Source organism: Siphateles boraxobius, unplaced genomic scaffold (assembly GCF_051911475.1).
Source record: "Siphateles boraxobius isolate OS27281-9 unplaced genomic scaffold, OSU_SipBor_1 9, whole genome shotgun sequence".
In the NCBI taxonomy this organism is placed as follows: Eukaryota; Metazoa; Chordata; class Actinopteri; order Cypriniformes; family Leuciscidae; genus Siphateles; species Siphateles boraxobius.
The window spans coordinates 24829043-24852445 of NW_027509219.1; the positions used below are offsets into that span (position 1 = coordinate 24829043).

General features: G+C 36.5%; 1 protein-coding gene across 14 annotated transcripts in view; it reads right to left on the bottom strand.

Moving 5' to 3' along the window:
• Positions 1 to 8321: 8321 nt before the first annotated feature.
• The window catches only part of nfic (nuclear factor I/C), a 128002-nt gene continuing 112920 nt past the window's right edge, over positions 8322 to 23403 (bottom strand). For 5 of the 14 annotated variants that reach the window (XM_077222960.1, XM_077222961.1, XM_077222967.1 and 2 more), the window contains 3 exons: positions 21717 to 21976; positions 19889 to 19974; positions 13720 to 13902 (listed from right to left, as the gene is read on the bottom strand). In XM_077222960.1, the coding sequence (XP_077079075.1) occupies positions 13835 to 13902; positions 19889 to 19974; positions 21717 to 21976 (414 nt within the window). In that variant the 3' untranslated portion in view covers positions 13720 to 13834. Of the gene's footprint in view, positions 13903 to 19888; positions 19975 to 21716; positions 21977 to 23403 lie in introns of those variants that run through there. The other 9 variants (XM_077222962.1, XM_077222970.1, XM_077222966.1 and 6 more) reach the window with 7 other exon arrangements.

Below are 23403 nucleotides of genomic sequence, written 5' to 3' on the forward strand. Positions count from 1 at the left end.
TGTTAATGGTGGGGGACCATTATACTTGTGTTTAAATGAATTTAAATGAATAATTGTGTTTAAAACTCATTTAAATGAATAATTAATATTGCCTAAATGAACAATCTGTGATTAGTAGGTGTTAATTATGATGCAATAAACTACCTAAAATAATAATATATATGCTTTTTATTTGGATATGGTGACTCCTTTAATGCTTATGATTACAAAAAAGCAAAATTTTCAGGTTAAAGGGGAACTCTTGCAGTGAGTTTACACTAAAGGCTTATTTAATGTGAACTTTATCATAGCATTTTGATTAACATTTAACTCTAAGTAGGCAACGGATACTATTATGCTGGTTGTATTTCTCAAGGTTTCCCATACACGGGAAACAGTTTAGCTGAAACAGTGCTGATGAGTGACAGTAACTAAGTCTACAGCCAGCAGCAATAAGTGAAGCATTAAACCAGAGCGAGAGAGAAAGACAGACTTCAGTTCAGTCTCCTCTTTAAAGTCTCATTCTCATTTCACTGCTGCCTTGAAATTTTTATTTCCTTGTTTTTATTCTGGCTCCTGAGCGACGTCATCTTTGCTCCACGCAATTACTTGGGAGCCGGTGACAGATTAATTATTCTTTCTTTTCTAGCATCATTACTGCGAAGTTAAATGACAAAACCTCAAATAAAAACATTCAGGAAGCCAAAGGGTAAGAGATATTGATGAAACAACCTTCAGTGAATCAGTTGAACTCTGCAGAAATGCTTTCAGTCGTTTTCTATTTTAATATATTTTACTATATATTAATATAAAATAAATGTACTTCATTTTTCTTTGGCAAGTTTTTGTACACATATTTTTTAAATAAATTTCACTTATGGAATTAAGTAAACTCTACTTACCTAAGTTAAGTAAAAGTAACAAAGAAAATAAGTAATTTTCACTTGGCAAGTAAAAAGTTGAGTAAAATCTATTTAGTTGAAGTTTCCTTTGCAATACAATTGACTCAAACAATAAAACATTGAATTAAACCACACTTTTAAAGTATATGCTTTACTTAGAAAGTATCTAAGTAATTAATAGAATAGATATTGTGAGACACCATATCTACATAGAGTAATTCAGCATCACGTGAACGCACAGAATTACACAATGCACAATGACGGTAACATTTGATGGGTCGCCTTTGTGTTTGAATGTGTCATTTTGACTAATCCTAAATATGACAATGATAAAACAGTGTAAATACATCTGGAAAACCAACCTCATTAATTATTCAAGGCCCAGTGCATGATGGGAAGGGAACACCAGTATCAGAAAAGTTGAGTAATTTTACTTAATTTTATAACGCTGATATTTACACTTTAATTTCTACACGCTTGAATTGAGTACTAATGGAGTTGAACTAACTTTTTCATATAGAAATTACATTGTCTTTTTTTCTGTAGTATTTACTTCACCACAAAATAATTTTTATCAGTGTATATGACCCTGTACATTAATGATTATTTTAATAGTTTTGTATAAATGTATAAAGTATGTAACTTTATACATTTAAGTATGTATAAAGTATTGCTTACAAACAGACAATGGTGCAAGCAACACCAAGGTCAAGGGTTTAATTCCCACGGAATGCATGAAATTATAAAATAAACTATATAGTGTGAATGCAAAGTTTTTTTGGATAAAAACATCTGCCATATGCATAAAGGTAAAAATGTAATGTATACAATGTAAAAAACTCTCACATACACTTGTGCCTGCGAGAAACGGGGGTCACGTTCATACTGCACCGACACGCTCTCAATCCCAGAAGTCTCTGTAAGGCGGAGTGACCTGATTGTGATCATGTTGCAGAGAAGGGAGTCCTCGGGGAGTTGCAGTCCTTTGTTAAGACATCTGGAGCCCATTACTGCCGCATGCTTTTACAAGGCCTTCACATCGCGTACTGTAAATCGAGATATTAAATTCATAAGCACAGCTAGAGAGAAACCAAGTAGAGAGAAATCACTTTGAACCTTCAAGTCTAAATAGATATAATCAAAACAACCACAATTCCACCTTCTGCAGCTCTCAATGTGCAGAAAAAAGAATAGACCACCCTCAGCCTGTACCTGTAATATCAATGCATGTTATATACCCAGCCCAGATACCATTTAAACACACTTTTTTTTATAAATATATTATAAATAAATATAAATATATAATAATAAACGGAGCAATTCCAAGAGGGTCCTCACACCTTCGGTCCTCGGGCCCTAAATATAAAATTTCTGTTTGAGTACTAATAGACTGAGTATTGATAATACATTTAAAATGAATATATTAATAATTCAAATGTTACCAGCCATGATTTATTTTTATGGTAGGCTATTTAAAAGCAATATTCTGTAATAGAAAAGGATTTAATGAGTATGTGAACATATCCTGAGAACAACATAAAAGAATAAACGCAGTAGACAACCATATTAAATGAAAACATTTTAGAACATTTCTGAGCCAAAGAATTTATAATCTATATACATATAACCTATATATATATAACTTAACCTTGTTTTTCTATTGAGAGCACAGAGCGCAACCGCACTTTAGTTCTCGGCAGCATGGACAGTGTCTGGATGTTCGTTAACAGTCTATCGCAGCAAAGGTATTTTCATTTTCAACAAAAAAAAAAAAAAAAGAAATTAACCGGGAGTATTGAATCACGTCCAGACGAGCAAAAAGTTGCTGGCTGCAGTTCACTTAACGGCAGTGTCACTAATAACAAGGGTTTCGGAATTCTACATATAGCCCCTTTAAACTTTACTTTGCTATCAACTTCATAAAACTGAATCGCCCTGTGTACCTACTGGTACCTATTAACATGTTTACAATGATAGCATGTTTACAAAAAAGTACAATTGTTTTCCTCTATATAAGTTTACACCCCTGACCTCAACTTTACCATAGTTTAGACTAGGCTCTGTGTTGGTGCGCATGGCAGTGTTGGTGTCCTCATCGTTCGGCCAACATCAGCTCAGCCTGTAATTAAAATGTTTCTTTAGAGACTCGTGAATCAAGCTAGATTTCCTCTTGCCTGAGAGCTGCAGTTCAGGCAACTCCCGAGGCCATGCTGTTTTCCTTGGAGTGTAGAACTGTAGTTTCAGACCAATCAGGGGGAAGTCTGGCCCAGGCTTTTGGGAGTCGGGCTGTTAGCGGCTCACTCTATGAGTAAAGGTCATAAAAAATAGTCACACCGGGCAGCACATCAAGGCTCTTTTGCTCAGCCACTTGCTTTTGAAGCTTTATGTTTGCAGCATGTTACATCATAGGCCGATATGAGAACTGTCTTTATGAATGAATCACTGATTCATTTACTTAACCGATTCACTGATTCATTCAGAACTAAACAATTGACTACTCTATTTATTATTGAGTCATGGATTCATTCACTCAGCTGAATAATTCAAAAATGCTGATCCATTCATAAACATTGCTTTGCATTCGTACTTAAATATTTTCTTTGGCGAGAAAAAATACATAGTGTCTAAAATAGAAGTAGCCTACTCAGTACTGAGTTCTTGTTTATCGAACTGTTGTAGAATATATATCACACACACACACACACACACACTGTATATGAGTCAGATGTCTATGAGTTGGTTTTAGAACAAAATCATACAGGTTTGTCATTTGCTGTCCAAAAGCTAATGTTTCATTGAAATAGTGAAGTTGAACAGGTACCTCTGGTTAGTGTCTGTTATGGAATTTGACTCCCATTCTGCAGTGAGCTCATGAGGGGCTCCTGGTGAGGTTCATGTGAAGCTTTCAACAAGTGCTATTGCACTCGTTCACCCCCTTCATATGTTTAAAGAAAAAGGACCTTGTGCTGGCTTGTGCTATTTTGAACCATTAAAATGAAATAAAACTTGACTTCCTTTCCAGAGCTGAAATTATACTTTTCCAAAAGCGGCTCCAACAATCTTGTATCTGGAGTAAATGGATTGAGGGATGATTAGAGTCAGGTGTGTTACGCTCCTCAGCCAAGCTGAACTGAAAACAAACCTCTAACCGCAAGTGTTCAGTTCGCTCTTTCATTCTCTTTTTTCCAATTCTCCTGTTTTATGCAGCTCGTACTCACAGAATTAAAACTGTCATTTAAAATGTTTGGTGATCCAAAGTTTGTTCTGCCTTGAAATGAGTCATTCTCTTCCCGCGTAACTGCAATGGAGTGTCGATTACAATGACAAAATGTATTAAATAAGATTTAACATGAAAAATATGTCTAATGCAAGTAGAGTATGCTGATGTGTGATTACTAATTTATCTTCAGTCACACTTGACTCTTATACAGTTAAATTCAATACCCCAAATGTGACTCTTTTAATGCATCATTAGAGCGATATATAAGATATCATGCCACGTCTTGGAAACATCTTTTCCTTTTCTGGCTCTGCAATGGTGATGGCAAAAGAGCTTCGGCTGAGCTAAAATTAGCTTGTCCTCAGGCAGAAGGCCTGTATTCGCCTGGGTCCACGCTGAGGGATGATCTACAAATGAAAAGCGAATAGGTATACATCCAACACACACAAAGCAATGATAATACACCTCCAAAACACACACCACTAATAATCAAGATCAAGCTACATAAACATTCAAAACATGCCAAGAAACTTTAGCAGACTGCGTCTAATCGGTAAGAAAAGAAAAACACAAAGTCACCTCATTTCTGAGTTGTAGCATAGCTTTGTTTATTTTTTATTTAATTTTAATTTTATTTATTTTTTTGCATAGGGAAACATACTCACTTCCAGTACTGTATTCATGAGCGATTTTTTTTTGTTGCTAACAGCGATGGCTGAATACAATGTTATAATGAAATATTGTTAAAGCTGTTATTTCCCCCTCACACCAGATCAAAAACACATGGCAAATTTAGTTTGTTGTGCATGAGAAAAACAAAAGTATTTTCTCATTCGTTTCAAAACCGACATACCGACTTTTGCTGATAGATTACAATTTAGCGAGGTTCTTGGAGAAACGGAGATAAATTAACAAAAATCCGATGCTTTCCAAAAGAACATGGATGCATGTCATCATGCCAGTAGTGAATGTGTCTGAACTAAATGTCCACATGCCCCTTCCTGGTGTGAAGTGTGTTTATCTGTGCAGCAAGCAAGCATTTAATGAGTAACTAGTATGGTAATATTTGTAAAGAATAATGTGATTAAAAAAAAGAGGAAGGAAAAACTAACAAAAACCTTGAAATTTAACACTGCATTAGAATGCTCTCTGAAAAACATTTCAACCTTCGTCCTTTCAACTCCAAAGATAGAGAAAACGGCATGCTTAAAAACAAACAAAACAACAACAACAATAGAAATATTTATAGAAATGAAACCATAATTCACTGACAGAATAAAACAAAACAATTGTTCTAATGGGGGAGAGGGCCCCCTGAAATATTGATGCGTGATTGTTTTGGGGGGTGTCAAAAATTCAGGAGTAGGCGGTACGTCAGGGTGTTTTTGGCAATTCATTTGTAAATGACTTATCAAAATATTGCATAAATTGCAAAGCCCACAAATGGCTTTTCTCCCCTATGAACAGAGACATGACTAATAGGTATTCTTTACCCCGTTTGAGCCATTTTAACTTTAGGGCCAGATTTAGTAAAGCCCTTAGCACACGCTAACATTCTTAGCATCGTCAGACTGTACCAACCTTGAACATTAGTTAAGGTCAATATGTTGCAGCACTCAGAGGTTGTGTTATTGAGAGGCTTTGGCAAATCTGGCCCCTTGGTTGGACAACAGCGTACAAAAAGCGTTTGATAAACAAAAGCTGTATCCAATCCAGGCCGACACAGCAGAGATGATGTCAGCAATACAGCGAAAACCCACATAACAGCTCATGGTTTACAAAGAACACATGGGTGAAGAAAAGAAACCGGAGAAAAACGATACATGACAGGCACTGCATGTTAAAAATTGTGTTTTTAACCCATTTTGGTATTTATACTGTATATTCCTTAGATTTGAATTGCTGGTTTGCAAGGAGTGAAAAAGGGAGCGTAGAAATAATCAGCAATTCTACAGTTAAGGATGGGTCTTCATTCATATTTATCTGCTATAGAACTGTACACCAGAAACTCTGATTAAAACCCTCCATCACCCCCACAGCTCAATCAGCAACACGAGTATCTGAAACAATGTTTGAGAAGTTTGAATTACACACTTTAAATGGGAAAATGTCAGTATAATCCATGACCTTACATGTCTGAACAAATGTACTCTTGGGAGTGACAGTTTTAGACCTGGGCAAAGAAGAATTTTATAATGCTGCATTGATGTCATGTCAGAATTACAGCAATAATATATATTATATACAATAAATATATTACGGTTCAAAAGTTTGGGCTTGGTAAGTTTTTGACTTAAGTCTCTTTTAAATGCGACAAATACAGTAAAAACTGCTTTCTGTTTAATATAGTTTAAGATGTCATTTATTTATGTGATGGTAAAGCTGAATTTTCAGAAATCATTCAAATCAACTACATTTTTTTGTGGAAGCTGTGATACATCTTTTTCAGGATTCTTTGATGAATAGAAAGTTTAAAAGAACAGCATTTATTTGAAATGGAAATCTTTTGTAAAATTCTAAATGTTTTTACTGTCACTTTTGATCAGTTTATTGCATCTTTATGGAATAAACGTATTCATTTCTTAAAGAAAATTCTTACTGACCCCAATCTTTTGAACAAGTGTGTGAACAATATAACTTTTGTTCAATATATATATATATATATGTATATATATATATATGTATATATATATATATATATATATATATATATATATAGAAAGAGCAAAAAGAGGTGGGTTACTGTAGTGATTAAATATTTTGTGAACATCTCATATTGAAATCTCATTATGCTAATTCTGACAAGATGTAAACGCAGCATTAGTTTCACTATACTACCGAGTACAATAATAGTAGGTTTAGCCTAGCTTGGATGGTTTTACACACATTAAATCTGCAAATATTAACAAAAACTTTCAGCACAAAGATTTCAGTAAAGCCAGGATTAGTTGCATAGATGCTGTACAATTTCCAGATCATTAAAAAACCTTTAGTGTATTACCACTAGTCTGATTTCAAACCAAGCAGCTTGATCGAGTTGTTATTATGGGATCCAAACCAGTGCAGACAGACATAACTCAGTCAAACATCAGATTCACCAGTCGCTGCCAGTATCAATCCTGGCACATATCAATTCATTAGCTGACAAGAACTATGACATGCATCCTGCCAAGTGTCACAACATTGAAAATGGAAGGAAGGAAAGAGTAGAAACTGCATTCCAGTGCCTCAGCCCTGAAGAGGATGTCCAACCCTTACTGAGAGGAGACAAAACAAAGATCTGACCACATGTTCACGTTTCGATCTACCTCGACCATGCAAAGCTCATGGTATTGCAAGGTTTACATTAAGCAAACCGCAAAAGGAAACGGTAAGAGCGAAACACTCATGCATGTCTAATTCTCTCACGTATGCCTGAGTAGGGTGTCCTCACATCCTGTTTATGTCCGTGGGTGAACAGGGAAATTGGACGGGGGAAATTTACATTCTATTCAGCATAATTACATGTGTCAATGACTAATTAAAGTGCCTGGCCCTCGGAATTAAACAATCTTTTCAGCGACGCACATTCCAGGCATGAGTAGGTTGATCTTACAAAAACAGGGGAAGATTACACAGCGTAAACCCACATCCAACAGCTCTATGCTGAATCCAGGAAGGCACTCGGAAGAGTGAGGTTTAAAATCCTGCTAGGTATGCATGCTCCATAAAACTATCAATGGGCTGAAGTAAGCCATGCCAATGATTGTCCACAGGTGATTTAAGAAACTACACTGCAAAAAAAAAAAAAGAATTAAAAAAAGTAAAAAGGCCTAAACATCCTTTTTTTCCTTTTGTTTAACAATATATTTATACTGTACACAACTATTCAAAAGTTTAAGGTCAGTACATTTTTTTTATGTTTTTGAAAGTATCTTATGCTCACCATGGCTGCATTTATTTAAAATTTTTAACATATTCCTGTGAATTTATAGGCATCATTACTCCAGTCTTCAGTGTCACATGATCCTTTAGAAAGCATTCTAATATACTTATTTGGTGCTCAAGAAACATTTCTTTTTATCAATGTTGCAGCTTAATAGTTTTGTGGATACTGCAATACATTTTCTCAGGATTCTGTGATAAATGGATGCTGTTTCAAAAAATGTTTCACTTTTGATCAATTTAATGCATCCTTACTGAATACAAGAGGGTAAGACAAATTCACTTAATTCAAGATATTTTCTCTTAATATTTTATATTTTGATTCTCATGAAAATGTATTTTGTTTTAAGGATGTTTCGATTGTTAATGGGAAAATGCAAAGTGCTGATTTCAAAAATGATTGTGGCACCATCTTAAAAGGGTACAATCTTCACAAAAATAACAACAGCTAAATAAAAGGGTGCCATTCAAGCATCTCTCTATCTTTCTTTCATTCTCATTTTAATCTGTATTCATCACGGTACGTTATCAAGGCTGAGAAATATCCCCAGAGGAGCAAACCTTAAAAAGAAGTATTATTATTATTATTAATACCAGAATATCTAGTGCAACCTTCCAAGTAGAAGTACAGTAAAATGTGTTTAAAGATCTTGAAGCTTGCATGACAGAAGAGAAAAAAATAAGTGCAGAGGTTTAAAATAAGTCTTGAATATAATAAAAAAAGGCAATGGAACCAGAATAAACCACTCAAAGCTCGGTGAAGCTGTTGGCTCGGTTTAAAATGACGACAAGTGATGCTGAATTTACTAAAGTTCGTATTTTGTGATCAAAATAGCACTTGATAACTGTGAAAGGTGTGTGCGAATGGCGCTAACATTATATTCTCAACATCAGATCCTTTAGAAGGAGCTTTCAACTTTTTTGTGTGGCTTGACCACAAGCTTATGACTACTAAATCCAAACAAACAAACAAAAACATATTTTCTCTTACAAAAAGACATTTTTAATATACATTTCGCCCTTTTCCTCATTCTACTGGAAATATGTCTAAGCATTTATACACAAGATTACTGTGTTCAAAATGTAACATTTCACCAACAAGCATAAAAAGGATAATCATCAGTCTATAAAAAGGGTTTCGAAATCAAACAGTAAGATAATGTTTATTTTTAAATGCACCAGCTCTAATACATTATTCAAGTCATAGCAAGTTCAATCATCACCTGTGGCCACTTTAAAAAAGCACACACTGGGGTAACAACCTGCTCTTGAAGTGTTTCGATCTCTCGGCCGTGTGTAGCCAATGTTAGCAAATACAAAAAGCAAACGAAGAAGAAGACTCATGCACACAGAGCTCACTACGGAGCCGCTGTGCTGGCGAAACCACCTTCAGACCCCTGTTCTACTGAGCCCATCATCGCACCCTGGCCAGAGGGTTGACAGCTTTAGAAAGATGAAAATGGAGCAGTGCAAATCTTCACGGGACAGGCGGCGAGCCATGCGAGTCTGTACCGGAAAGACGCCGTGAGAGCTTCAGCTAATTTAAATCTAAAAAGTTTGCCATTTTTGCTTCAATACGGTTTATAATAAACAAAAAACAGCATGAAATAATTCCAACGACACCCCACGCTTCGGGGCAGACCCCTGTCCCATCGCCTGTCCTGTTAAACACAAGAAAATTGCTTGCTTAATGAAGCTAGCACTTCTGCAAAAGTTTGGATCATGGTAAAGATGGAATGCCGTTTGAGTTCAGCACTCCGATTCGGCCAGGGTGGACAATGGCGGACTCACAAATCATCCACGATCAAGATCTTACCACAGGCATCATGTAAACAAAATCTCTCGTTCTTTCTCGTTCAGCTTAAACTTTTAATTAGCTACCAGCATTGCAATATCCATTGCAGAAACAATACTGTACACTGCATCACAAACTACAACATGGCCTCTCCTGACCCAGCTCCAGAAATACACAATATCTTCTCCTCCCGCAATATACTCCCCTGACACTACATGCTACAAATTATAAATTATCTCCTACCATCGAATTTTATAAAAAGAAGAAAAAGCATTCTGGTGTATTAATTCATTTTCTAAGAAGACACAAAGTCAGCAGTTCTTGTGTCTGTATGTTGAATTGGACAAATTTCAGCTACTCTCTATGAATGCATCCTACAATCACCACATGGACATATAGAAGGGACTCGATTGGTAAAACTAAATCACTAATTAAATAAATCATTTATTTCAAAGATTACTACATTATTCTATTGCAGCCAGTGTTGTGAGCCCTCAAAAAGTGGTTAAAGGGACAGTTCACATTTTGTCACTAGTTATTTGCCCTCATGTTGTTCTAAACATGTATGACTTTCTTCTGTGGAACTGAAAAAACGTTTTTTAAACACAGTGAAAGTCAATGGGGTCCAAATCACATTAGTCTCTCTTTGACTTTCATTGTATGGACAAGCAATTTCAAAATATCTTGTTTTGTGTTCCATTGAAAAATTAAAAAAAGTCATGAAACAACATGAGGGTGAATAAATAATGACAACATTTTCCTTTTGGGGTAAACTATCTCTTTAACAAATGCGTAGGTTTTCATAAATAATGAAATGTTAATTTTACCCTTTGACAAAAATCATGATGTGGGGATATAAAGTCTTGTTGATTGCAAAATAATTTGCTAAGTGCTTAGTTGTAGAATTTAAAACTAATCAAAACTAGTTCATGGGTTTATAGAGGATGGCCATCTAGTTTTAATCTCTGGCCTCTCCTCTTCACATCCATAATGGGTGCAAACTCATTTAAATACATGATAACATACAATCTAAAGAATTTAAGAGAAGCCTAACATGAAAGGGAATCAAAATATCATCTCAGAGCTGATATGGAGAGAGCTGGTACCGCATCTTTCACAGATTTTGTTACTTTCTCATTATATGAAAAGTAGAGGGAAATAATGGTAACCAAATAATGCAAGGAAGAATTCATGCCAACTACAGTGCTTTTAAAAGAGGAAGAAGGTAAAAAAAGCCTCTCTCACCCATCCACAACTACAGCTATCAGGTAACCTGTTAGTCTTAATCTGATTATGACAGGCAATCAAACATGCAGCTTTTTTTCCCTTGGTGACATTTGTTACATAAAAAAGAAGAAAGAACAAAAATCAACTCCTTTGAAATTACACATTATCGTTCTTAACTAAAGGCAAGGCACATAATATGTCTATAAAATATCGTGCAAAGTAGAAGAGGGATCATAGGATAAAAGTCAAAACCAATGTGGTACAAAGGTAAAATCCATCTGTGTCATTGGCTCTTTGCTCAAGTGGGGTCATTAAGGAGAAGTCAGGGAGCATTTAGCTTCAGAGCTAATACTAAGATTATCTGCCATGCGCCCATGTCAGCGATACGGTGGTCGTTTGAGCTTAATTCTCATGATTTTTCTTTTGAAAGCACCATGCAGTTATATATAACTCATATATATAGATTTCCATATAATTTTCATATCAGCACCATAAAAACAAGTCATGTTTAATGTATTCTGGGTCTATGGTCAACTCAACAGAATGTGTATGCAAATCCATTATAAAAGGTTAGCAAAAGCAACCAGAGTGTGTGGATATTATTTCATATCGGTGTGTGTATTTGTGAGGGTAACTAGTTAATCTCTGATATGTGTTGATTTTGTCATGTTCTGGCAGAATAGAAGGGTGTGTGTGTGTGTGTTTTGTTCAGCCATCTGCATTTCCTTTGGCTAAGCGTTAGCCCATGCAGCTGATGAGGGGCTTGGGGGCTTGCTAGGCCATTTAAAATATCTCTCTGGGCATAAAAACAACCCTTTGAACTTCTACAACATCAACAACTAACAATAGATGAAGCAAAACATCCAAGTCTTTAAAAAAAGAGGAAGAATTTAAATGAAAATCTCGCAATGTCTCAGGCACTTTTCATGGCTTCTTGATTTGGGTTCGGTAGCGTTGTAGATTAAGCCCTGATGTTATTTCATTAGTATAAATCAACACATCTCAGAGTGCAGAATAACCCATTTCTGAGGCAACCAGCCAGAGACATGCTGGTCGTAGGCGTCCACCTCCCAATGAACTCTGGGAGCTTAGCCACTGACTGACCTCCTCTTTGTATTGTCGTCGTTGGGCATTACAGCCAGTCTCACGTCAAACATCCAAATCATTGACATTCCTACGGATTAAAGTGTATAATATGCTTCAAAATAAAAACAGTCATAGTTTTTTAAAATAGAAACATGGGGAAAAAGATAGCCTGTTTTGTTTTCTTCTTAAACTATGGGAATTGTAAAAAAAAATCACATAAACATGGAGACATTTACATCGAAAAAGTAGGATTGTTCTGATCAGCTTTTAAGCTTCTGGGAAACCAACCCTCATCTACCGTGAGATCAGAACATGACCAAAATAATAGACTCGCAGCATTCCGCATGATTAGGCCGAACAGGAATTTGCAAAAGAGGAAAATTAAAAATTCAAAGTAGTGCAATGCCTGTAATTTCCAATGAATTTAAACAAATTACACATAGAGAAAAAAACTTCTATCCTCTACACCCAATACTGTCTAAGTAATGACAGAACTATATTTCAACTCCCTTTGTCACTATGTGGAAAAATCCACGTATCTACATGAATCAAAAAAAACCTAATCTGTGAACTCACAGAGATGAATAAGGGACTACCAATGTTTATGACAAGCACAAACATACGGACGCACACGTGCACACACACACACACACACACACACTTACAGCGGGTCCAGGGAATGAGGGGCTTTCATATTGCGAAGAAAGGAAGGTGCTAATTCACCCCTGCTATTCCCTGGCTCATCCTATGAAGGCTGTATTACAGCTCACACACACCTCGTGTAGCCTTTAACAGTACATGCCATTGCCTCTATATAGGTGTGTTTACATGTAAGTGTGTGTGTGCATGTGTGTATACACGCTGACTGTGATGTATAATGTCACTGAGGTACCACTAATATTCCTCCGATGTACAAAAAACATAGCGGGCTTCCACCAAAAAGTGGACTCCGTTAAAAACGGTGGAGAATGTAATTTAGAAAACATCACTCTCTGAACGAAACCAAGGACGCAGAAACATGATTGTCAATAAACTGGATGAAAAGTAGCCTTTTTGTTTCTTTTTCCAGAATGCTGTGTGAACGGAAGCATCAATCTTTTTGTTTCCTTTTCCATGTCGTGTTGCCTTAGCGCACTTAAAAAAAGAATAAAAACAGACCGTGCTCACCTCCAAACCTGTGGCGAAATGCTAGCGGAAAAACCCCTTCCTTGAGGTTTCCCGTCCCTGTTCGTTAAGAAAATAAAGGATACTTATTTTGCATATAGGAGGAAGCAGCACCTGTAGCAGAAGGAGGGGGTTGAGGAGAGGCATTCCAAGAGGCAGGGAGTAAGGGTGGGCCTTTTCGACACGTCCATCAATGTACGCCATAGTTCGGGCTGCCCTCCCAGAAAAAAAAACATCCTCTTTTGTCTTCTTTTCTGCCGTTCCATCTATGGCAATTCTCTCACACTCTTCTCCATTTCCATTGTCTTTTTTCAACAAAAAAAAGTGTATTGAAGCATCTTATACTGTACGTTGTTATGCATATATAAATATGTGTGCACATATATCTATACACACATATTGTGTATATATATATGTGTGTGTCTGTGTGTGTGTGTGTGTGTGTATATATATACAAATACTGCATATATATCTGATTTTCCCTCTTGCATCTCGTTCACAACTTTTTTCTTGTAAATTCCACAAAAAATTTGATTTTCAAATCCATGTCTGTGCCTCCTCGGGTTCGTCTGTGTGTGTGACCATCAGTTCCCCAGATACCAGGACTGCAAGAGAGAGAGAAAGAGAGAGAAACAAAATGACTAAGACATCTGTACAAGCACAAGTAACACAATAGGAGGAGTGCTATGGGATATCCACCTAAATCAGATAAAAACTCATCTGAACGTGACCGCAGTCTAGTTGAGATGGATCCATTTCATCAAAACTGAATGCACACTGTGATTTTTATGGGTTTCTTCAACTATGGGCACTTTTGGCTCTCTTAAAAAACACCTTTCATACCAGTTGATTTAATTTTTCTACTAACAATGTCCAAAAAAGGACAAACATTCATCAGAGGAGAATTCTGGGATTTTTTAAATTTTTCTGAAACCTCTTTTCACCACATTGCCATTTCCATTACATCTCAAATGATATATTGTGTTGAACAGCATTCCGGTTGAAATTACACATTTTTCATGAACACATTTCATGTATCCAAATGCATTATTTGATAACCTTATTTGATTAGAAATGATACACAATAAAAATATTCTGTTCCTTCAGTATATTGATCAAAAACGACAGCGAAGAATTGTTACATACCTTTCTATTTCAAATAATTGCTGTTCCTTTAGACATTATGTCCATCAAAGAATTCTGATCAAATATATTACTGTTTACACAAAAATATCAATGTTATAAATTAACATTGATAATAATAAGAAATGTTTCTTGATGAGCAAATCAGCATATTCGAATCATTTCTAGCATCATGCGACACTGAAGACTGGATTAATGGTTATGAAAATTCAAATATGCCATCACAGTAACAGTAGTTTTGATTAAATAAAATCCTGGGACATTAAAGTGTCAGTAGCTTAAGAAACATAAACATATACCCTGCTAGTGTGTGAGGTGTGTGTGTGTGTGTGTGTGCGAGTTTAGGTTTTGAAGGTGGTGACAGTAGGTGGTACATTTTTCCTGTCCGTAAGGACCTAAATAATGCAAATCACCCTACTCTGCCATTAAAAGCAGAATCTAATGAGAACAAATCAGTGTCTTTTTTGATAATGTGCAGCAAACACTTAGCCTGGGACCAGAATTGAGGAACCTATTAAATCTAATAAAAAGTAAAAAGCTATGAGTTTGAGAAAGAGAGAGAGAGAGAACGCGCTTAGCAGGATCCCACCCAAACCTTTTAAAAGCATAACAGGATTTTGGCTTTCATTCACAGACCGCTGAAGTCTTTTTAAAATTTGACAAGGTTTAAAAACAGAAGGAGGGAGTTCATGCCGTAAGTCCCTGGCTCAATATTTTCCACTAAGATTTAAGTAATTTCACAGCAGTCCAAAAGACGTCTTTAACTACCCCCAAATGTATTGATTTAATAATGCTAAAAAAGGAAAATTTGTTCCTATTCCCTGCTGAAAAGTTTGTATACATCAGACTGATGGCTTGATGCTTGTACAACACCAAACCACAGACTAATGACTCCCCAAATCCACAATGCACTGCCCAGATAATAGCGTACAACCATGAGAATCCAAGTTAAAATAGTTTGACACATTTATGTATTAAAAACAGCAGTGGCGCCAAGGAGATTTGGCAGGTCTTGCTCACTGATTAATGAAAAGGGCAGTATTACAATCTATGGACCACATGTACGACCAGGAATCTAAAATGCCATAATACAAGTTATTAAACTTTAATCATATATTGCATCAATATCTTTTAATCAAATCAGTTTATTTTGACTTCTGTTTGCTAACTAGCTGAGAATCATTTGATACTGCTATTGAAACTGGAGCTAAGGTTAACCTAACACAACCCATGACACTTAAGCATACTTTAAAACCTATTGCCAGGAAGAGAAATAGGTTTATGATGACAGCTGACACTGCTGGGAAATGTAAAGATGCTGCTTCCTGAGTGATTACCATAGTGTATTGGGATGCAATTTTCCCAAATCATATTTCGTGTTGATTACTGGATCAAATCCGAGCCCATGAGAGTGGCCAGTGTGGGGATTATACGTGTTTTCTTGCCTCGTGACTTTGACAGCACAATTACAGCCACTCCTTTGTCAAAATTCATTTCACCCGAAACCAAAAGGCTAAATGTTACCCTTGTATACTCGAGAGGAAAACTGAATGTATAAATATATACTGAAATAACACACACATACATACACATATATAAATATATACACATATATATATATATATATATATATATATATATATATATATATATATCCCAGAGCACTGGATATCATATTGGCTTTGCGTTGAAGTGACAACACGTCATTTTACTATACTGAAAATGTCTCTTGATGAGATAAATCCACAATTCTCTTTCTCTAGATTGGCGAGTTGAGATTTAATATGTTTCCAGTATATGTTATGGAAACTCAATCTTTCCTTCGGTAGAAAAATGTGCCGCAACATATGCCTCTCTTCTTGGTTGTGATATTTTAGCAGATATAATCTCCTGCCTCACCTCAAAAACTGATGGCCTGCTTAGTATTTACACTTAAATATGATAAAAACAGCTTAAGAGAATATGTGTAGTTTCTGCTGTTATTTGTTTGAATAACTAGGTGAAGACCGACAGGAACGGGCCAGGAAATGGGGAGCCATTATCAAATTCATCTATCCAAATGTTGATACATGCAAACCAATGCAAAACCACTAGTGAAGCTCATTAAAGACGTAAAAATAAGCAGATATATTATATTACCCAACAGTACCATGAAATTACAAACTATTTGCTTTCTTTGTGGACATTTTCAGTGATCATTATCTTGGTAAGCTGAATCAGACCAAACAAATTAAGGCTGATTAGAAGAAGGGTTAAAAGGAAGGATGGAATTAATTAAAAACTATAAAAAGTATCTCAATGATATCAAAATAACACTTGATTAGCTAAACTATGATCATACCATTCAGCCACAATTACTGTTATATTTATAACAATTTGACAAATATTCTGTTTTTATTATTAAGAACAGTTTACAAAAGATATATAAATATTTTGACACTAAACACACACACACACACACACACACACACACACACACACACACACACACACACACACACACACACACACACACACACACACACACACACACACACACACACACACACACACACACACACACACACACACACACACACACACACACACACACAATTGCTCAAGGCCTGGTGATAAAATACTATTCCAAGTATAAAATCTGGAGTGTAACCATTCCAGCTTTGTCTCATCACATGGGTTTGGGTCCACCATTCCAGGCCATTCTTCTTTTTACCAGCTGCCTGATATTTTCATTTTGCACTAGGGCACATCCAAAGCTGAAACTTTCTCACTGAAACAGTCTGTCTTGAGAACACAGCAACCAGTAGAGCCCAGGCTAACAGTGGTTAGGCGTTCACTCCAAACAAAATATTTAGTTCCCTATAAAAGCTACAGGCTTTGTCTTGGTGACAGGTGGTTTAGGTTATGAAAATATAAAGCTGAGACGAGGGCGGGTTCACAGTCCAAGTAGGGGGACATATTAGACCACAAGGGCCTAACAAATGACAGTCTCTCCCTTTAATTACAATGCTTTGGGAGAGCTTGGAGGTGAGGCTGAAATACAAGCTCCTCTAAAAACAAAGATTGTTAGTAAAGTACCCTTTTCATCAGAGAAAAGAAAACAACATAAGTCCATTAAACTCTGAGTTTAATATAAACACAGATCGAGAGAGTAAAGATGAGGGAAGAAAGAAAGAAAAATAAAGATAGAAAGAATCTAATAGGAAAAAACAGGTATATTAAAAAATGCGTTTTATGTGGTAATAAAAAAAACAATTTATAGTAATATAGTATAGTAATAAATAAAATTATAGATATGTAAAAAAAAAAAAGAAAAGAAAAAAACCCCAACTATAATAGTATTTAAATGATACTAAAATAACACTGATTCATGTAAATAATAGTGTTTCATATTAATTTATTTTTATTGGTTAAATCAGGTAGAAATCCTAATGACTTCACTTTCAGTGACACTTTTCATAGTGCAAAAAAAAGTGTTCATTTGGTAAAAATAACAAAATATTTTAAGACTAATAAAGTCATTTTTATAGTCAGATCAGGTAGAAATTTCTAAAGATAGCCTACAGAAAAAGTGAAAATGTACAACAACTGTACTCGCTTTTTACAGTGAAAGAAAAAGACAACTGTGTTTTGTCAAACTAGGCCTGGACAGTCAGTGATTCCCTGGGCAGTCCTGTGTTAGTCTCGGTTGTGCAAGACAGATTGGTCAATTTGATTGGTCTGCAGTGGACTCTTCCTTTTCCACTCCCTCAAGCACAGGTTCATCCGGCAATTACATCATGTCTGGTTTCCCCTAGCAACCAGACAGCCCTGGATTTGACCATCTCGGAGCAAGTGAACGGAACCTCCTTTCCCCCATTTGTTCATTTGACGACTTCTTTCCCCACCCTCTTAGCTCATGATACAGGGACACAAACACACATCTAGCTGAGAGCCAGAAAAGTTTCGATTTTCTCTAGTGCACAACTTGCATGAAAAACAACAGTAATAACTGTGTACTTGCTGTGTCTGCTTAACGGTTGTTAGGCTAAAGGTTTTCAAATAATGACTCCAAGTACATATTAACCCACACTAGTCTTCCATTATTCATTGATCACTGTTCTGTCTCTCTCTCTTTCTCTCATCACATGGCTCAGTCAAGTGCATTTACACTTTTTTATGGAGCTGAAAGCACTGCAATGCAGTATTGCGCTCGGACTCCTGAGCCGTGCAGTTCAATCACCTCCACAGTTCAGATTTTACCTGAGCACTGCTGCATTCCCCAGCCAAATCATACCTAGCTGCAGCTGTTACTTAAGGAAGACCTTTCAAGAGTTTGTTTATTAAGGGCTGATGTCCTCTAGGATTTGTGAGTCATCACAAAAATGACAGATGCTATTTTGCGCCTTTTAAAATAAGGTCAGGATTTTGCTGAGCATGCAAAAGTTAACATGGCATTAATAAATAGGAAGGCTGAAGGCATTATTATATAGTGCACTGCAAAAAAATAAAAAAATAAAATTCCATTCATTTAATAGAAGCCCTGAAGATGACATGCGAACCAGAATATAGATATATTGTGGCCATGAATTAAGAATTCCGTCACATGACTTATTCATTTGTTTTAGTAAATCATGGTCACGATTTAGTAAGATGAGGGAATTAATGATTATAACTTGTGCACGATTTACTTAAAACGAGAGAACGAACTAGTAAAACATGCTGACGTATTAGTAAGTTGTGGGAAAGCATTGTAAATTCATGGCCACGATATACATATTTTTTTCCTGCATGTCATGTGCGGGGCTCCGTAATTTTCTTTCTTTCAATAAAAATATTTAAATAATTTAAATGATAATAAAAAGTAAATAATAATTCACTTTAGAATAATTTTTTAATATAAATAAAAATATTCTTTGAAAACAACATAAATATTACATAATTTTGTAATATGTATATTTTAATTTTTCACCTAAAAAAATAAAAAAATACTGATGAGTAATTTTTCAGACATTCTATGAATTCAACATCTATTGGTTAAGGTGTTGTATCTACAGTACATTAGCTGGCTCTATACTTAATGTGAAAGACCACATTTCGTCTGGCAGCTGAGAGTCTAGCGGTAGTTACTGTATCTGCTCATTTCTGATCTATAATTGAACACAGAAGGCTTGGGTCTCTCAGAGGGTCCAGACTAGAGCTGCTGTAGTGTTTCCTCGGGGCATTGGGGTTCAAGGGAATTTTTCAAGTACTGCTTGCAATCAAGATTGAATTTTCAACATTTTCATGGTGCTTACGTTTCTGAAAGTTATCAAGAAAAAGTCAAAGTTTCCAGTAGTTAAAATGCCGTTATTCAATTTAGTCTATAATTAGATTTTCATTTGAGGTGTGTGTGAGAGTATGTTTGAGAGCGGATGATCTGTGAATTTGTGTGTGAATAAATGTGTATGGACGTTTCTGTTGAGATACCTGTGCCTGATACAGACTGCCAGGGTCTCGAGAACCAATTCCTACGAAGGAGCGGTTGGCAGGTGGCGTCCCGGGAGCAGAATATGCTGAAAGAGAGGGAGAAAAGTTGAAACGTTCCAAGTGAATTTAGTGTTTAAATCAAACAGATGAATATTACTCTATTCAATTCAGATCTCAAATACAGTTTGAGTGTGTATGGCGTGCATCTGTTTCACCCAGACATTGAATTGATGCTGTAATTTGGTCAGTTTCTATGTTTGTTACCGTCAGACTGTGTAAATAAATATTCTGTCTAGTGGAGGCTGATTCTGTTGTCTGCTTATGTAAATGCAGTCTGTTGTTAGCGAATGTGCGCCTTCATCTCTTGAAGACTATATTATCAGCAATTACAAAAAGCAGATGTGCTTTCTTATGCTTCTTTGGAAATTCTACCAGCATGTCTTTTTGGTAAATAGGTTACACAACATAACAATCAAAGCATCCATCTTTATCAAATGGGTCTTTGGATAATCACGGGACATGATTTTACATTTACATTTACTCATTTAGCTGACGCTTTTATCCAAAGCGACTTACAATTGCTATATATATCAGAGGTCGCACGCCTCTGGAGCAACTAGGGGTTAAGTGTCTTGCTCAGGGACACATTGTTGTCTCACAGTGGATTCGAACCCGGGTCTCTCACACCAAAGGCATGCGTCTTATCCACTGCGCCATCACCATCCCATTTTAGCTGAATAATCATACCGAGCATTGAGTCTGACAGTGTGAGATGGCGTATCGAGGCGATTGATCATCGAGCATTCTGCAGCACAGCGGATGGTGAACATATTGAGCTGTTCTCTGCATTAATAATTAAATTAGCATGATTAATGGACAGGGCAGCAAGCACTGGCCCATTAAAGCTGATCGACTTGTCATCCAAATGTATCATTTATACAGTTTACTGATGAAAAGATGCTTGTTGTGTTTCTCTCACACTGAAATCGACATATTCACAATTTTTTTTAAATAATTGACAATCCAGTTCGAAACGGTTTTAAAATATATATTAATGTGCCAAGTTACAACATTGCTTGGCAACTGTAAAAAGCCAATAGTTATGCTAATTAACTAAAAATAACTAAGGCATTGTTTATTCTAATTAGTAATATAAAAAAAAACTCTCTCATGAAAAAAAAAGTACCTCATGCTCAACAAGGCTGCATTCATTTGATCAAAATACAGTAAAAACAGTAATGTTATGAGTTTTAAATAAATGTTTTCGATTTTAACATATTTTAACATGTAATTTATTCCTGTGATGCAAAGCAGAATTTTCAGCATCATTACTCCATACTCACATGATCCATCAGCAATCCTGAAAAAATTTGATTTGCTGAAGAAATATTTTATTTAACTTTTTTTATTACATTTGAATCAATACTGAAAACAGTTTAATATATAGTATGGCATAATATTCTCGTGGAAACTGTTTTGATGAATAGAAAGTTCAAAAGAAATTGAAATAGAAAAAATTGTATCGTAGTATTTGTATGTGTGTGTGTGTGTGTGTGTGTGTGTGTGTGTGTGTGTGTGTGTGTGTGTGTGTGTGTGTGTGTGTGTGTAAAATGTGTCATCCAATTAAAAGCAGCCAAGACTCCATTCAGGTACTGTAGTGGTGACTAAACCAAGATGTGTGTCTTTGTGACTGTGTAAATGGTTTGTCACCTGAGCGAGACCACTAACTCTGAGCCAGCCATTGGTTTCTTAGGTTTCTTGTTCTGTGTGACATTTTAATTATTCAAAAAAAATTTACTCTTTATTAAACCCTGGGGTTTAACTCTACCTGTTGCTGTATGTGTGCTGTTGTTTGGTTTTTTGGCTATCTCTGGGTCTCTGGGAGAGGAAGGGCGAACGAACGGATGGGTTGCAAGTGTCCCACTTACTGGGGGATGTGGGTGAGCTGGCAGCTGCATCTGCAGAGGTGGTGCTGGATTTGGACTCTGTGGGCAGCGTCAGACGGGGCAGGCCGGGGGGTGGTGGGGGGGCCAGCATCTGAGAGGAGATGTAGTGACTGGATACCTTCACCTGACCACTGCCATTCAGCTGCAGAGGAAGAGAGGGCAACAGTCAGCCACTGTGGGGGGGACACCTCACTGCCTCTACACAGCTAACATCACAATACATGCATCTACTGTCTCTGTCTTTGTGTTACTCTCTCTTTAGCTCTTTAGAGTCTCTCAATGGTAAAATTCTTTAAAGTACTTAATGGTCTGACTATATTTAGGACTACTAACTAAAAATAGCATGGTTGAAATCACAGCAGGTTCTAACAGCTTTATATGATGTTGATTTTGAGAGCTAATGCAGTGTTCCATTCATTTAAAAAAGTCGGAATTACCAACGTCCTACTTGGAAAAGTGCAACGGATGCCACATGAAGACTTCAAACTTATCCTGACACTGAAAGAGATGTATGACACTGAGGGCACAAAATGAATTGCAAAAACTAATTTAAATTACATTTACATAATAAATGGCAGACGCTTTTATCCAAAACAACTTACATTGCAAGGTATACAATTCATGCATTCTCTGGGAATTGAACCCATCTACTTGTGGTTGCTAGCGCAACTGTTTGAGCTATAGAAATGATTCCAAAATTAGTTCCGATATTACCGATAATAAAACCTGTTAGACAAATGTTTACAGAGACAGTTGTGTAAAAAAAATAGTAAATAACCATCTCTGTTGATAATTGCACACCTGCCAAACATGCTAGCCTTGCCATTGCGCTTCATTTTCCAAGCGCAGGATAAAGTTTTAGTAAGAAACTAGCACAAAATCTAATTGAAATATCCCGCATCCGACATTGAATGGAACACAGAATAATTAAAATACAATGTAAGCAAAAGATTAGAAGTTTTTTTTTTCCAAACATGCTGTATTTGTCTAGAGTATTTAGTTTCTTTAGGGACATATTACTTAAATTGGAAAAAATTACTTTGTGTCCAAGTCTGATGATACTTTAAAGTCCAGTCACATAATGTATCTCCACCTCCTCCTGCCATCAGCAGTTATGTGGGAGAAACTGAGTAACGTTGTGCGCACTGTTCTAGCGAACGGCCTATTCTGCATCGTTCTGTCGTTCTACCATGGCCGCAAATCCATAAAACCCTCACTCATGCTCTCATTTCTCTCTCTGAGGGTTTGGCTCTCGTTTGCATTCTCGCCGAGTAAAACTGCACACTCACTGCCCTGCACAACAATAGCGGGTGAGTGAGTCAGCGGCAGTATGGGTCGGTGCGGCTGTTCTTTGTGATTGCTTGGCTACAGTCAGACTGCAGTAGGGGGAATTTCAATGAGTCTGCAGAATCGGCTGGGCCCGGCTGCCACAGGGCAAGATTCATAAATGTGTGTGTCGCTCTCTTTCTTTCCCTCATACACTCTCTCTCTTCCGCCCTTTATTGCCAACATCAGCAACACCCCTAGACACAGAGATCTCCTCCTTCTTGGCTCCATTTCCTGTTCACT